The following is a 17,338-nucleotide window of genomic DNA, read 5'->3' on the forward strand; positions in this document are numbered from 1 at the left end:
AAGATGACCATCATGCGATCTTTAATCAGTGGCAGCCTGGCAGAAGTCTATGCAGAGATGCCAGAGGAACTGATGAAAGATTTTGCAGAGTTTAAAAAACTGGTGTTTGCCAGACATGGGATAAATGCGGAACAGCTGAGGCAGAGATTCAGGTCCCTCACAAAGAAACCAGAGCAGACTTTTACCCAAGTGGGGGCCCAACTGGTGAGGCTGCTAGAGAAATGGCTATCTCAGGAGGGGACAGAGACCTTTCAGCAGCTCAAAGACTTGATAGCGCTGGAACAGTTCTATTCAGTCCTGCATGGGGAACTGAAGTTCCAGGTGAGGGAAAGGAAACCGAAATCTGTGGCAGAAGCAGCCGAGATCACAGATTTTATTTACCAGATAAGAAAGCCCTTAGGTGAGGAGGAGAAATCTGTAGGAAAACCTAAAGACACCTACAGCAAGTACTCTCAGGGACCAGGGAAAAACCAGCAAGGGGGAGGGGCCCATGGTGAAGGGAAGCCCTCAGACATGAAACCAAGACCTCAGATTTTGGAGGGAAAACCAAAACAAGATGAGAAAGACTCAAAATATAGCAGAAAATGTTATTTCTGTCAGGGAAAGGGCCATCTAATCTCAGAGTGTGAGAAATTAAAGCAGCTAAAAGGAAATGTGCCTCATGATTCGAGTGGAACCAAGCCAAAAGCTGTGTTCTGTGTCCAGAAAGAGCAAAGCTCCTTGTCACTGAGGGAGCCTGTTGCCATGGCTACTCAATCTGGAACAGTGACATCTGCTGATCAGGCTGAGGAAAATGGTCCTCTTGTGGAGGTCAGGCGCTGCTTACTTGTGAGAACAGATTCTCAGTTGTTTGAAACAGCAGGGGTGGACGTAGGAATACTTGACCATCAGTATCGGGGGTTAAGGGATACTTGTTCCCAGGTGACCCTGTGCCATCCAGATATTATTCCTAGGGAGTATATAATCCCGAATGAGAGCATAAAGGTGGCAGGGATTGAGGGACAGGTGATCTCGCTGCCAGTAGCTGAGGTACCTATGAACTTTCAAGGCTGGAGGGGAGTTTGGCGGCTAGCGATTTCATCGACTCTGCCAGCAGCCGTGCTCGTGGGAAATGACCTGGCTGAACATGTGAAACGGGTGCTAGTGATTACACGTTCACAAGCCACCACGGGGACAGTTCAGGGGGGTAATGATGAGCCCGAGACGGAAGCAGGTGGGGGGAGTTCCGAAGCTGTGGTGGAAACCTTAACCACAGACAGCCGATTTGGCCAAGAGCAAAAGGCAGACGCCACTCTCCAAAAGTGTTTTGAACAGGTGACAGACGCCCAGCTAACACCTGAAACCCCAGTGAGATTTCTAGAGAAAAAAGGAATTTTATATAGGGAGACCCTGAGGAATATCTCAAAAGGGGGAGATGGGATCAGAAGTCAGCTAGTGGTACCTGAAAAGTATCGCCCCATGATCTTACAAAGGGGGCACGCTGACATGTTTGCTGCGCACTTAGGGGTGAACAAAACACAACAGAGAATTACACAGAATTTTTACTGGCCTGAAATAGGGAAGCAGATCAAAGAGTTCTGTAAACAATGTGATGTGTGTCAAAGGCAGGGGAATAGCCGCGACAGGACCAAAGCAAAGTTGTGCCCTTTGCCTGTGATTGACACTCCGTTCAAATGCATAGGGGTGGATATTGTGGGACCTTTGCCCAAGGCCACAAAGAGGGGGAACAGGTTCATTCTCACCATTGTGGACCATGCCACGAGGTACCCTGAAGCCATTCCCTTGACTAACATTGAAACTAACACAGTGGCAGATGCCTTGGTGGGGTATATGTCCAGGATGGGATTTGCCTCAGAAATAATCACAGATTTGGGCGCATCGTTCACATCGAAGCTCATGAAACGCTTATGGCAAATCTGTGGAATTAAGCACAAGGAAACCACTGCCTATCACCCTGAAAGTAATGGGTTAACTGAGAAGTTCAATGGGACTCTGATGCGCATGATTAGGGCTTACTTGGCAGAGAATCCAAACAAATGGGACCAGAAGCTGCAATCCCTTTTGTTTGCTTATCGATCAGTGCCACAAGCCAGTACCGGGTTCAGTCCGTTTGAACTTTTGTTTGGGAGAAGGGTGAAAGGGCCCCTTGATTTAATCAAACAAAATTGGGAGCAGATCACCCAGGATGACCCACAAGACGTTGTGACATACATAGACACCTTAAGGAATGACCTAAAGAGAAACCTAGAGCTAGCAGCAGAGACCCTGCAAGCTCAAAAGGTCAGAAAGAAAGCTTGGGATGACCAGGAAGGCAGGAAGAGGCACTTTAACCCAGGGGAGGGAGTGCTTTGGCCTAGGCTCTGCAAAGAGAACAAACTGCAGCTGGGTAGCCCAGAAATAAAATACTTGGGTCACATAGTAGGGGGAGGAGTGATAAAACCCCTCGAGGCCAAGATAGAAGCAGTTCGTGATTGGCCCAGACCCAACACCAAGAAAAAAGTCAAATCATTTCTTGGGTTGGTGGGCTACTACAGAAAGTTCATCCCGAGGTTTAGCGAGATTGCGGCTCCGCTGACCGATCTGACGAGGAAGAAGACTGATGACCGCATCCCGTGGACCAGCGACTGTGAGGAGGCGTTCCAGAGGTTGAAGGAGGCCCTCATCAACTATCCAGTGCTGCGTGCTCCAGACTTCGACCGGGAGTTTATCATCTACACCGATGCGTCTAACAGCGGGGTAGGAGCAGTTCTTTGCCAGGAGGATGAAAATGGTGACCAGCATCCAGTGTCCTACCTGAATAGGAAACTCCAGAAAGGTGAGAGACATTTGGCAACCGTGGGAAAAGAGTGCCTGGCCATAGTCTACGCGATCCAGAAGGCCAAGCCTTACATCTGGGGAAGACATTTTACTCTGTGCACTGACCATTCACCACTGCAATGGTTAAAGACAATGAAAACCCACAATAGTAAACTTATGAGGTGGGCTTTAAACCTGCAAGACTATGACTTTGAAGTGAAGGTGGTCAGAGGGTCAGTGAACTGTGTTGCTGACGCCTTGTCAAGAAGACCCGAAGAATGAAGACGGCGAAAGAAACATGGACTATGTATATTTTGGTGACAAAAAGTTAAATGTACCTGTTGTTTATTAAACATGCCTAGTTGTATGAATAAAGGTAACTTGATGTACTGTAAATGGTAAATGTTTAAATGCCTAGAGTGTAAGTATAAGTAAGTATGGTATTGTATGATTAATGTATAACTGTTTTGTGTGTTTTAACCAGGTTGTTTTTTGGTGAAAAGCACCTTAGCTTTCCCCCTACAAAACAACTTATAAAGAGGGGAGGTGTTACATACAGCACTGATGTTACCTGTCTGTCATGGGTTTGGAGGGAAAGTTCCATCCTATGGGGAGTGGAAGGCGGGACATCAGGAGGAAGGGCTGTACTGTATATATATGTGGAGCGTGTGTGGAGAAGCTTAGAAGCTGGAGAAGAGCTGAGAGAAGAAGCTTGAGTGGGAGTCTGTGTGTCAGACAGGGTACTACTGTGTGTCAGTCAGTACCAACCTGATAGGTTCAGGTGTCTGTAGGGTTAGCCAGAACTGATAGGTTCAGGGTCTGTGCTTTAGTTAAATGCGTTCTGTGTGAACCAAACTAGTGTATGTATGATTGAGACTAAGCCACGTTACTGTATCTTATTCATTTGATCATTTTATTTTCCCTGTGTGTTATGTAAATAAACCTTGTTCTTTTATTTGTTAAAAATCCATCCCTGGTCTGTGTGACTTCTTATAGGGAATGGTTGGTGGCAGCTTAGTGAGACTGTGGCATCCTCCAGTAGGTCTGGGGTTGTCACAAGCACATCACAGCACTTTGTCTGTTTACAGGTCAAAGGGCGCAGATCTCCTCAAGGGGAATGATGCTATTTTCAGTGCTTGTGCACCCAAAGCCTTGACAAAAATAATTCTCTCCTCTGATGTCAGTGATTGGGTGTTCTTTACCCTTTATGCTCAGACGGCATTGTAAACAGAAGGATCTTCACCCTTCAATCCCCATTTCAATCCATGAAACTATTATTCTTTGTACAGTATCTGGAACAAACCCTACCAATGCACAGGCACCGTCAACTGACTGACAGGCTGTTCCAAGGCTGTGCAGACAAGCAGAATGACTCAAGACAGTTATATTGTTTCTGCTCACTTTCTCCCCGCCCCGGGGCCGCCCACCTCATCATCTCCTGCCTTCCAGTCAAAGCAAAATGAGGTCACTGGAGCTCTTTTCGTCTCTTTTGTCAAAATGCACAAAAGTGATTTCTGATGGCTCTTGAAAGAACATGGGAAATGCCAACTCCACGGCAATTTCTTTGTCGTTGGTAAGATAACTAGAAGAACTTGATAAGAAAAATTCCAAGGTCAGCTGAGCAACTGTTCTTCCAAAGGATAAAAGCAACCTCTCTCCCCGAAAAAAGAGATATTTTTAAAAATCCAGAACAATAATTGTGAAACACTGTATTTAATACTTCATAGATTTATGCATTTTTAGGAAATACTGTAATTCTTGCATTGGTATTTAACTAGGGGCCTGGCTGGATAGCTTGGTGTTTAGGTATTTCGCTGTGGATCCAGAGGTCGAGAGTTTGATTCCTCACTGTGCCTCCTGAGAGTACAGCCAGCCTGTGCGGCCTTGGGTAAGCTGCAGAGTCCCAGGGTGATCCCAAATATAGGGAATGGTAAACCACTTCTGAGTATTCTCTATCTGGAAAACCCTGAAAAGGTTTGCTATAAGTCAAAATTGATTTGATTGCATATTATCATTATTTAAAAACACCAGGCACAGTCAAAATTCTAAAAATATTGACTGGTATTATATAAGAGATACAGGTTTTAACCAAAAACCTAAGTATCTGTTAAATATCGGCACAGTATGCATGCTGTTCCTAATACTGCTGGTTTTTTGATGGTGTGATTTCTGAGCTCTGCAACTGCTTATAGTACTGTGTGAAATATCTTGATATTGTTCCCAAAGCCCCAATAACGTCTACGGGACCAGTGAAGTTTGTTTCCTCCATGGGCGAGATGTTTAGATTGCCAAGACTGTATTTTGTTAGTTTTTCCGATTCTTTATTTTCAACTCTGGCATCCCCTGGACTTGCAATGTCAATGATCTGGACATTTCTTCGTTCTATTACTACTATGTCTGGTGTGTTATGTTCAAAGTCTCTATCAATTCTGATCTGGAAATCCCACGAGATCTTGACTTCCCCATTTTCTGACGCCTTCTCTACCTGATGTTCCTACTGGTTTTTGGAGGCTGGCAAGTTATTTTTTTTGCACCATGACCAGTGCATTAATTTTGTCACCCTATCATGCCTAATTTTGCAATTTGTTTGTGCAATCTTTGGACATTCGCAGATGAGGTGTGACACAATTTCGTATTTTTCTTGGCAGAGTATACATTTGCAGTTAGCACTAATTCCTTGGATCTTAGCTTTCATCATGTTGCTTTAAAGTGCTTGTTCTTCTGCAGTCAAAATCAAGCCTTCGGTTTCTTTCTTAAGGGTCCCCAGTTTTAGCCATGCCCATGCTGAATTATTACCATACTTTCCATCAATATTTCTCAGGTGATGTCTCTGTAGTGGTTCACTTTTCCAGTTGTTTAATTTATTTTCAAATTGTTGATTCTATTGTTTTCACAATATTTTCCATTTTCACCACCTTAAGTAATTTTTCTCTACTTGTACTAATATAATAATTTAGGCTTCTTTTTTCCTCCTCTACTATCTTTTGTATTTGCAGTAATCCATGGCCTCCAATGTTTTGTGGTAAATATAATTTGTCCACATCACTTTTTGGATGAAGTGCATGATGCACGTTCATTAGTTCCTGTATTTTTTGATCCAATTGTTCTAATTCATTTTAAGTCCAATCTATTATTCCAGCTGGGTATCTAATTACTGGAACAGCCCATGTTCCACCTTTGATTGTATTTTCCCAATTTAATTTAAGAATACTTTAACCTAGCAGAAAACCAAATGTGAGTATTTCCTTCTTCCATAAAGTCTATCCTGCACATGGTCTGTTAGGTTTAGATGGGAATACCAGAAGATCCTAGCTTCTCATCTTTAGAAGATCAAGTAACAAGGGACAGGAAAGTCTCTGATGAGACTCTAGAAAACCATTGCCAGCCAGAACACACACCAGGCTATGTATTCAAACGGTCTGACTGGTATAAGGCAGTTTCCTGTGTTCCTAAATGTCTCTAGCAGGTCATGCTTGCCTGAGGAATCTGGAAATTAAAGGCCCATAATTTGCTGCTTCTCTGCTTGCTCAGTACACATCTGTACTGAGCAAACCATGGTAAACCAGGTTTCCAGCCTCATCAGCCGCCCTGTTTCCCAGATTAGTAGGGCTTGTTGTGTCTGCACAAACCATCTGCAGGCATGACACTGGTGAAAATGTTAGAATATGTTTCCCTGTACAACTGGGTCTTAACCAGGATTTCAGATACAAACCAAGCATAATTTTAACCATAGCTATATCAGTTCTGAACCTCTGTTTTTGTGCGTTTTTTCCTTGGGGTTGGGGGGAAAAACCCAGCCATTTTTTCGGTCACATTCATCTTCTTTACCGTAAGGTTGACCAATATACTCTCAATGTCTTTCATTTCTAAAGGTCATCCTTATACATTCTGTCTATAGGGTTGGGGTGTGTGTGAAAAATCTTTATAGTAAAGCCTAATTGGCTCAGCCACACACAAAAAATGCTACAGCATCACTACAATTCTTCCTGGATTGGCAAATACAAATGGACAGATGAGGCAACAGAAGACAAGCTGATCTTGCCAGATAATGCTTGATGGAATAACCTCCTTGCTCAAGTGTCACTTTTAGTCATCTAATTGCTATGCACTGGAGCATGTTAGAAACAGGCCAAATTGTTTAATATAGCCAAGCTGTGGTGGAGGTGGAGAAAGAGAGCTGTAAAGCACACAGTAATCTTTTCCAATATTCTAAGTGTCAAAAAACTGGACTGATTAAGGTGAGTACTACCTGAACATGAAAGTAATGCATGAATAGCCCATACAATGGGGTTGACAGCGTCTTTAGGAACACAGGTCAAACCCCATTTCTCAGATCTTCCTAAGGTCAGCACTCAGCTGAGGCTGTCAAAATCACTGGAATTTCAGCACCAAGGTTGTGAGGAACCCTGAGGGGACGTTAAGGTCCCCATCCACTGGCAATGTGGCCCACACATTGAGGGGGTCAACTGTGATCCATGACCCATGTTTTCCATCCAGACTTGGTGACTAAGGTCTCAATTCAAATGTGTGAGAGAGGGTCAAAATATTGCCCTGTACCAGTGACAGTGAACCTTTTTGGGCCTGAGTGCCCAAACTGGGGGGGGGGGTACACTAGCGGGGCACCCCTGTGGTGGAACCGGAAGTGGCAATGGTGGAACTGGCAGTGGTAGAACCGGAAGTGGCGGTGGAAGGGGGAATCCCGGGCATGGAGGTACCTCGAGACCCCACTCCGGATCCACTGCCAGTGTCAGCTGCTCTGGATCCTGGTCTGCCACCTGTCGAAGCGCCAGCCCCGCAGCTACAGACGTTTCTGCAGTGCTAATCACACCCCCAGAAGTATTGGCAGTGCGACTGGCCATTTAAAGGTTATTTCTGGCTCTTCCTCAAGTCTATTTAGGCCTCAAATAGCCTTTTGAAAAAACAGGAAGTGACCTCCTGGGGATCCCTGAGGACAAATATCGGCTGTACTTTCCCTAGTCCTCTTTTTAAAATGGTTGTGTCTCCACAAAGGTTTGGTATCCCACCCCAAAGCGCTAAACTGCACAACATAGATCACTGGGCAGAAAATATAAATTGTTAGGCCCTGAGGCATTCTGGTTAGTCTTGAAACTGTATAATATCTAGTGAAGTTTCAGATGTTTGAAGAGAAATCCCAAGGTACAGGAACCTTGCCATACATATCTCTATATATCCTAGGCCTATCAGAATAATGTATATATGTAAAGATGAGACTTGCTGCATGGGAATAAACGTGTTTCTGTTTATTATGCCTCCTGTTGTTCTTTTTACGTGGGAGGATATATCCACTCCAATGTTGAAAAAAATTAATGGAAACTGCAAGCAATCCTGAGAGTGCAGTGGTAGCTGCAGTATTACAGTCAAGACTCTGCTTACAATGTGAGCTTGATCCTGACAGGCTCAGATACCCAGCCCAGGGTTGACTCAGCCTTCCATCCTTCTGAGGTCAGTAAATTAAATACCCAGTTCACTGGGGGTGGGCAGGGGGCCAATATGTAGCCCGTATAATTAAACTGTAAACCACCCAGAGTGCTTTAAACACTATGCGATGGTAGATAATAGCATACTTTGCTTTTGCAAATGATTGTGGCTGCCAAAAATCAATGCCCAAGAAATTCCACAAAAATATGTTAGCCATCACAGGTCTTTCCCCCCCATCCACGATGCCACAAAACAATGAATGGAACTTACAGGGTATCCCATTTTATGGTGAAAGCTGGCCACTGGGGGCCTGGAGCACAAGTTTCAGCAGATATGACTACCATCAGCAGAGGATCTTATCCCGTTGTGATATTAGGCTTGTGAATGTGTGCATCTAAAGAAGTGAAGGATTTACTGGTATTCATGGTTACATGTTTTTAAAGAGCTGTTTGAACAGAGACTATGGTAGTAATGGGAGAACATTTAGGCTAAATGTAGTTGTTAGTCCCAGTAGGACTAATCTCGCCGATTCTCACCGAATCGATGGAACTTTTCTAAATCAAGTCCTGGTTATTCAAAAGACCTCCTCATGTTAGAGGAAACAATAGTCTTTAGTGGTTGTTCTGGATTTTTCGGGCTCTTTGGCCGTGTTCTGAAGGTTGTTCTTCCTGACGTTTCGCCAGTCTCTGTGGCCGGCATCTTCAGAGGACAGCAACCTGTACTCCCGGCCAGAGAACAGGTTGCTGTCCTCTGAAGATGCCGGCCACAGAGACTGGTGAAACGTCAGGAAAAACAACCTTCAGAACACGGCCAAAGATCCCGAAAAACCCAGAACAACCATTAGATCCCGGCCATGAAAGCCTTCGCAAACAGTCTTTAGGCCTATGCCTTTCTATCTGTGGAGAGGGATTATGCATAAAATTGTACCAGCACTCCAAATGAAGGGAGGGCTACTGCCAAGTACAAAGGTGTTAAAACTAGCAATTTAGACAAGGTGTTTTTGGTGCAGAAAATGGCCATTTCTAGTCCCGTTGCCACAGGCTCCACTTTTGACATTGGGGCCATGAAGCAGAAACTCCCAGGTTCAGTCCCAGGCAAACAGGGCTAGAAAAAACTTACAAAAGCCCCTACAATCAAGAGCTAAATAGACAGTACTGAGCCAGTGGACTAAAGAAAGAAAGAGTTTTGTCTGCTCCCGCTATTACTATAGGCAACATTTTAGAGGTCTCAGCAGCACTTAAAAGAATTACCTTTTATAAAGCATTCATAATTACTAAACGGGGAAGAGAGAATACATGTTGTAATACATGCTGGAAAAATGGAACACTGCGCAACCTCAAGGAAGAATAGTCATTGAAATTCCCTGTGTTAAATAAGTAACTACATGACACTTAATGCCTGTCTGGGAGGGTGTTTAGAATTACTGCTTGTACCAAATTGTTCCTGTGTCTAGATTGAGCCCCTGGGTGTAGCTCCAGGCCCTCTCATTAGTATAAGGCATTGGACTTGTTCCCAGCTAGTGACCAAGGATGTTCTTATTCCTATAAATACTGGCCATGTTTCAGTCTTTTAGGGCTTTTTTTTCCCAAAATGATGGAAAGGAGAATTGTTTCCATTTCTTGGCAATGTGTCATCCTGTGATAAGTTGCAGGGTATAAAAAGGACAAATTAAATTGCTATGTCTCACTGGAGGATTGCAAAGAACCAAAACAAAACAATGAAAAAGAAATTAAATAGTCATAAAAAATCAATATAAAGGCAAATGATTTTAATAAGATTTCTCCATGTAGCTCATTTTGATACGAAGAAAAAGGCAGCAATAACAATTTATATGTGTCAAAAGTAAACTCTTTTATATACTATGTTCCCTTTAAAAATTGCATTTCATTTTATCCTGAAGCAGACTAGAAATACATAAATACTTGAACAGCTATAGTCCATATTCAATGCACTGTTTTAGTGAAGTTGTTTCAGAAAACTGGGGCTAAACTAACACATATCTGGCAATTTTGTAAAAAAAAGCTACAGGATACCAAGTGCTTTATGATGCATACACTACATTTAGATGCATGTGCTACATCCAGGGAACAAAAATGAAAACAATCTCCCCTGTAATTCAGAGTATCTCTGATAATGTGTCTTTTTCATGTGCAGAGTACAGGACCCTGTTTATCCCAATTAATTCATGCATAAAGGTTTTTGTAGTACTGAACTGATGGTTAACACTTATAGAATACTAGGATGGTTTACATCAGTCCCCAAAATAGTGAAAGAATGTGGATCATGAGATTGCACTCCCTTTTAGTATCCATGGGGGAATACTCCCCTATCACCTGGGTGCTCTACTGGCATGGGAAAGGACTCCACACATACTGAGATATGTGCACAGGTTTCTTCATTTGGAGGGGAGAGACGGATCAGTCAGGGTCTCCCTTTGAACAGAACAGTTCTAGGTGCTTATATTAGTATGATCTTTTCCCATGCTGGCTGAACCCATAGATGGCAGGAAAAGGTGACTGCAGACTATGGAGTTTTAGTGTGTATTAGCAGCAATGGAGTAAAGGTAGCTTAATACAGACCAGGTAAGGGACATAAGAACATAAGAAGAGCCCTGCTGGATCAGGCCAAGGGCCCATTTAGTCCAGCGTCCTGGATCTCACAGTGACCCCACCAGATGCCTCAGGGCGCACACGAGACAACTAGATCAGTGTCTCCTGAAACCCCTCGCCTGCATCTGGCATTTGGAGGTACCTTCCTTCTAAGCCTGGAGATTATACATCCCCATTGTGGCTTGTAACCTGTGATGGACTTTTCCTCCAGAAATCTGTCCAGTCCCCTTTTAAAGGGATCTAGGCCAGATGCCATCACCACATCTTGTGGCAAGGAGTTCCACAGACTAACAACACGCTGGGTAAAGAAATGTTTTATTTTGTCTGTTCTCACTCTTCCAACACTCAATTGGAGTGGGTGTCCCCTGGTTCTGGTATTGCGTGAGAGGGACAAGTATCCATCCCCTGAAAAAGGTAAGGTAAGGTGAGGTATACCTTGCTTTTTCTGTGACTCCCATTTGCTGATGAACATCAATGAACTCCATCAACTGCATCTGTAGCACGCTCTCCTTGCCCTCTACCTGCTTCACAAATTCGTGCTGCAGCAGATCAGACACAGTCGGACGTTTCTCATAATCTTTGGTCAAACACCTGGACTGACAGAAAAGAACAACTTTAGGCAGTACAATGATATAAATCAAGAGTGGCAGTAGCAGCAGAGGATGCTTAATCACGTGTTGTACATATGGGACATATCGCAGGCATATGGGGCTATCTCCCCTGCATCAAGCTTTAGCTCCGCAGCATTATACTTATCTGTACTCTATGCCTGGGACCTCTGTAGTTAGCTAGTGGTTCTTTGTACTATGACAAATTCACTTCAGGCTTCAGTCTGAATTTTACAGTTCTCTAAGGTCCTGAATCCTAGCTCCAGTGTTCATCCAGCACTTTGAATAGCTTCTGTAAGGCTCAGTCTAAAATCCACAGTGGGTTTCAAGCTATCAACTTTCTCATATCCAGAGTGAGACAAAAATGTCCCCCCACCCCAAGTCAGAATGGTCAAAAGAAGGAAATGAATGAGAAAGAGAGGAAGGAGGTCCTCAGCAATACATTTTGAAAGTCTGTGCTCAGAACTGGTGACCTTCCCTTTTAAGAAGCAAAGCACACACACATACAAAACAAGCAAAAAAACAATTGGCTGATTTAATGTATTCTTGAAGGCTTTCATGGCTGGGATCTAAAGGTTGTTGTGGGTTTTTTGGGCTCTTTGGCCATGTTCTGAAGGTTGTTCTTCCTAACGTTTCGCTAGTCTCTGTGGCCGGCATCTTCAGAGGACAGCACTCTGTGCTCTCAGCACGGAGTGCTGTCCTGTGAAGAGCACAGAGTGCTGTCCTGTGAAGAGCACAGAGTGCTGTCCTCTGAAGAGCACACAGTGCTGTCCTCTGAAGATGCCGGCCACAGAGACTGGCGAAACATCAGGAAGAACAAACTTCAGAACACGGCCAAAGAGCCCGAAAAACCCACAACAACCAATTGGCTGATTGTTCAAAAACCAATCCACTGGTGGTTCTAATCACTAGAAGTCCATCCAAACCAAGCAACAGCCACTGTAGTTTTATGCAGTTGCTTGATTTGTACAAAAGGTGATGTGACAACTGTTGCCAGGACTACCAGGAAGTATCTCATTGTCTCATAGGGCAAAAAGAAGCACCATCGTTATGAGTGAGGCCCCATCCATTTTAAATGCATTTTGGTGCCTTATTCAGCCATAACACATGAATTAGGCTAATGCCACAAGTGTTTCAGACAACCCTGGCACTGGAATGAATCATCCAGTCCCTCTCTCCTCCTTATACCCCTGCCAGATACAGTGGCCAGGTGCTCTCTAGAACTGGGCATGTGACCTTTCCCACGCGTCAACAGGAAGAACAAACACACATGAGCTACTAATTACTATGAAAAAAAACAGTGCTTGTAATATTTATTTATTTAATTTATTTATTAGATTTCTATCCTGCCCCTTTAGACAAAGTCTACTCCGGGCGGGTTCCATTAAACATTATTAAAAAAGTTAAAACAATTCAAACAATAATGTTAGTAATGCTCAAGATGGGAAAACAGAAAATTATAAATAAGAATAAAGTCAAGTATTGACGGGAGGGAAGGCCTGCCTGAAGAGCCAAGTTTTTAATTGGCTCTTAAAAACACCCAGTGAGGGGGCCAGGCGGATCACTAATGGGAGGCTATTCCAGAGCCGAGGGGCCACTGCCGAGAAGGCCTGGTTTCTTGTTCTTTCTTTCCGGGCCTCTCTCGGTGTTAGGTCCCTCAACCATCCCTCCTGGCTATGGCGAGTGATTCGGGTAGATCTAGGTGGGAGAAGGCTATCTGCCAGGTATCAAGGTCCTAAACCATTTAGGGCTTTATACGTCATCATCAACACTTTGAAGTAAATGAAATTAATAGTGAAATGTGTAGTCTGGAAGACTGCAGGGCTGTTTGAATGCAGAGGTATTTTTAACTGCACGGTGTACATTCATTTATTTTTTGATAGCCTTGTTGTCACTCACTTGCTGATAAAATCATTGAATTCGGGTGACCATAGCTCTGGCTGCCGTAATGTTGGAGGCGGATTCCTGCAGAAGACAATGTTGCAACAGGTTAATAATTATAATCTCCATTTATTCAATAGGTCTACTCCAGTTGCAGCTTACTACTGGATTTCAGCCAGCTTCCTAGGATCACTCTGACCCAAAGGTCTTTCAGGATAAAAAAAAGGACAAAAACAAATGCATAAGACCAAAATGAAGAAATGTGGGGTAGAAATAAAAAGTGGAGAAATGTGTTTTTTATTTCAGTCACACTCCTGCTTTTTTTATTATCATTTCAACTTAGTTATAATGTTGGGACTAGAAATGGGAAAGAATTGTGTGGGCATATCAGGCAAAAATAAAAGAGAAATAAAAAACAAAGAAGACAAAAATCACTGAGACATCTTAAAGACTGCTTTCTTTTAACGAGAGTTTTTGTTTTTGTGGCCGGCCATTATCCATTGAACTGAATACATGAAAAGTATTCTTTTGACACAACTTGAGGCTTGTTATGAATCAAATATCACTCTTTCTCTACATATTTGTGAGATATCCATTTCAGAGAATGGAATCCATTTCACCAACATGTGCACATTTTTACAAAGCGTGAACAGCTGAAGAATTCTATCACTGAAGAATACACATAAACATAATTTAATCAATGGGGAGAGGGGGTAAAAATGCATACATTAGGAAAATGTGCGTGGAATGGATTTTCAAGCAGAAAGGGGAAAAAACAGAAATTCTCGCAACCTGTTATGAAAAGGGATGGGGCAACAATATAAATAAGCACAACAAAACTGAGGTTCATATAGCACAGATAGTACAGAAATATATGTCAATTGAGTCACCAGAAAGATTCACAATGACAGTACCTTGGTATTTTGAACAGAGCTCTCATAGGATGCAAGTCAGCCAAAGGTGGATCTCCATCACCTAACTCTATAGCTGTGATTCCCAGTGACCATGCATCACATCTGGCATCATAGGAACTATCCAGCTGTTGTTCACATGCAATCACCTGTTAAGAGGGGGGAAAAAGATAATGAACCATATTTAGATTAGAAACTTCGGTGGACAAGAGTTTTACAAGTAACTTATTTATTAACTTATTTATTAATCATATGGTTCATTATCCATATGAACCTACCCGGCAGTTAAGATCTAGCCAGGGGGCCCTTTTGAAAGAGCCATCCCTTAAGGAGATAAGAGGGAGGGCTTGTAGAGAAAGGGCCTTTTCGGCAGCTGCTCCTAGACTATGGAATGCCCTCCCGACTGAGATTCGTCTGGCGCCGACGCTGATGACATTTCGGCGCCAGGTCAAAACCTCCCTGTTCCAAATGGCTTTTAACTGAAATAACATCAAATGTGGGTCTGACGGCAACTTTTAGAATATATATTTTAATTGCATTTTAATTATTTAGCCCTTTTATTTTGCCTTTTTATTGTATTTTAAATGCTGTAAGCCGCCCAGAGACCTTCGGGTAGTGTGGGCGGCATATAAGTTAAATAAATAAATAAATAAATAAATAAATAAATAAATAAATAAATAAATAAATAAATAAATAAATAAATAAATAAACAAACAAACAAACAAACCAACCAACCAACCAACCAACCAACCAAACCAACCAACCAACCAACCAACCAACCAACCAACCAACCAACCAACCAACCAACCAACCAACCAACCAACCAACCAACCAACCAACCAACCAACCAACCAACCAACCAACCAACCAACCAACCAACCAACCAACCAACCAACCAACCAACCAACCAACCAACCAACCAACCAACCAACCAACCAACCAACCAACCAACCAACCAACCAACCAACCAACCAACCAACCAACCAACCAACCAACCAACCAACCAACCAACCAACCAACCAACCAACCAACCAACCAACCAACCAACCAACCAACCAACCAACCAACCAACCAACCAACCAACCAACCAACCAACCAACCAACCAACCAACCAACCAACCAACCAACCAACCAACCAACCAACCAACCAACCAACCAACCAACCAACCAACCAACCAACCAACCAACCAACCAACCAACCAACCAACCAACCAACCAACCAACCAACCAACCAACCAACCAACCAACCAACCAACCAACCAACCAACCAACCAACCAACCAACCAACCAACCAACCAACCTCATCCAGGAAGTTTAAAAAAAAACACCACCTTGCACTTAATGACTTCTGGATATTATCTGAACCCCTGGAAATGCCAATGAATTGAAAGGAAGCAAAAAAAGTTAGGATGGGATAAGGGGAGCATTTTTTGAATCCACTAAGTGTTCCAAAGTCCTCTTCCATAGGGCTAACCTACTGATAATCAGAACATGCCACTCCTGTTTCCTGGCATCATGTCTGGCTGAAAAACAGCATAGGATGTTTTACATATATTACAATGACTAAGTGGGAAAAAAGATCCCTACTAACAAATTATAATGGATTTGTTGGGTCAATTTAAGAAAAAATTAACCAAGCAAAACATGATAAATTGCAGAAACCTAGGGCACTGCTTAAAGCTCTTCAACGGATGTCTTAAAATGCCCCCAATAGTAAATCTTATTCTGTATGAATTCTGCAACAAAGCATAATTCTGAGGTACTAAACTGTGTCATCTTCCTGTATGAGAGTTGTGTGCTAATCACAAAGAAAATGATATATATCTTCCAAGTTTACATAATAACCTATAATGGGATCTGCTAGGATAATTGATAATCACACGTATTACTTATATTGACATCTCAATTATATGATAATCCATGAATCATGGATATACATCTTGATATGTAACTTTTTTTTACAGTAATTGTCGACTACTGATTTGAAATGGTGTAATTCTTTTTCTTAGCCAATATAAAAACGTTCTTCAAAGAATAACTACAATTAGGGATGCCTAAGGATTTTGTCTGATATGCATTTTTAAGTGATATGATCTTATTCAAATTTTTCCTGAACAATGTAAGAATTGGGAAGCAGTTTTCCTTTATTATCCTCTCAGAAATTCATAAAGCAATTCCCCGCTCACAATCATGCTAAAATGCACACAAGAATATGCGTTTAAGTCTAAAATGCATTCAAAATGCATATTTTAAAATTAAATTCACTCAAACCCCCATAATTTTAGGATAAAAGACATAACAATGTGTATTTTGTGAAAAAGCAGTTGCATATGAATTTTTATGTGTTAATTCACAGACTAATGGGGAAACAGGATAGGACACATATATGAATGAGTACATGGTATGGTACTGGTATGGGTGACAAATGTATTTTTCATCCAAACACATGAAACTGTTCTTGAGCATTTCTGATGAAGCAATCAGAACAGCCATGATTTCAGGCACTTTGGACAACAATATCTGAACTGGAAATATTCAGAAACATTGAGTATTTAAGCTGTACTTTGATCTTCCATGCTGCTTGAGAATGATTGCCATACTGTATTGCAGAAAACAGCGGTGCCTCCTCTTCTATAATACAGAGGGTGGAGGAAAGTTTTCATCCAGGTTTCCAAAGCTATCACCATGGTAACAATGGATTTGCTTAAGCAATTGAAAGACATTCAGACAACTTGTTGGGGGGACTGGATTAAGACAAGCCAAACAGGGCTGCCCCAAGATGTACTGCTGTCTGAGGCAATAACAAATGCTACACACCCCATTCCATGTATAAAAACTAGTTAGACTATCAGCTGAGTCTTTCTTTAACCCTAACAACCAGGCAGAATTCTCCACCATACCTGGAGGAAGCATATGTGTGTGATTCACAAAGACCATAAAGAAGCCATGTGACACAAATCTCTTTCCTCCAACACTTTGCTGCTACTTCCCAAAATCCACCCCCTCAGGTGACTACCTAGAGCAGTGAGTGCAGTTGTAATTTTAGCAATGGGGGAGGACACATGGGGGGGGGAGATCCAGAGATGACCTTCCC

General features: G+C 42.5%; 1 protein-coding gene across 12 annotated transcripts in view; it reads right to left on the bottom strand.

Moving 5' to 3' along the window:
• The window catches only part of MYO3A (myosin IIIA), a 131,054-nt gene that overhangs the window by 72,584 nt on the left and 41,132 nt on the right, over positions 1 to 17,338 (bottom strand). For 11 of the 12 annotated variants that reach the window (XM_073003045.2, XM_078378630.1, XM_078378631.1 and 8 more), the window contains exons 7-9: positions 14,248 to 14,393; positions 13,352 to 13,417; positions 11,280 to 11,435 (exon numbers count right to left, since the gene is read on the bottom strand). In XM_073003045.2, coding sequence (XP_072859146.2) covers positions 11,280 to 11,435; positions 13,352 to 13,417; positions 14,248 to 14,393 — 368 coding nt within the window. Of the gene's footprint in view, positions 1 to 11,279; positions 11,441 to 13,351; positions 13,418 to 14,247; positions 14,394 to 17,338 lie in introns of all 12 variants that reach the window. The other variant, XR_013537770.1, reaches the window with a different exon arrangement.

This window comes from Pogona vitticeps, chromosome 6 (assembly GCF_051106095.1).
Source record: "Pogona vitticeps strain Pit_001003342236 chromosome 6, PviZW2.1, whole genome shotgun sequence".
NCBI lineage: Eukaryota > Metazoa > Chordata > Lepidosauria > Squamata > Agamidae > Pogona > Pogona vitticeps.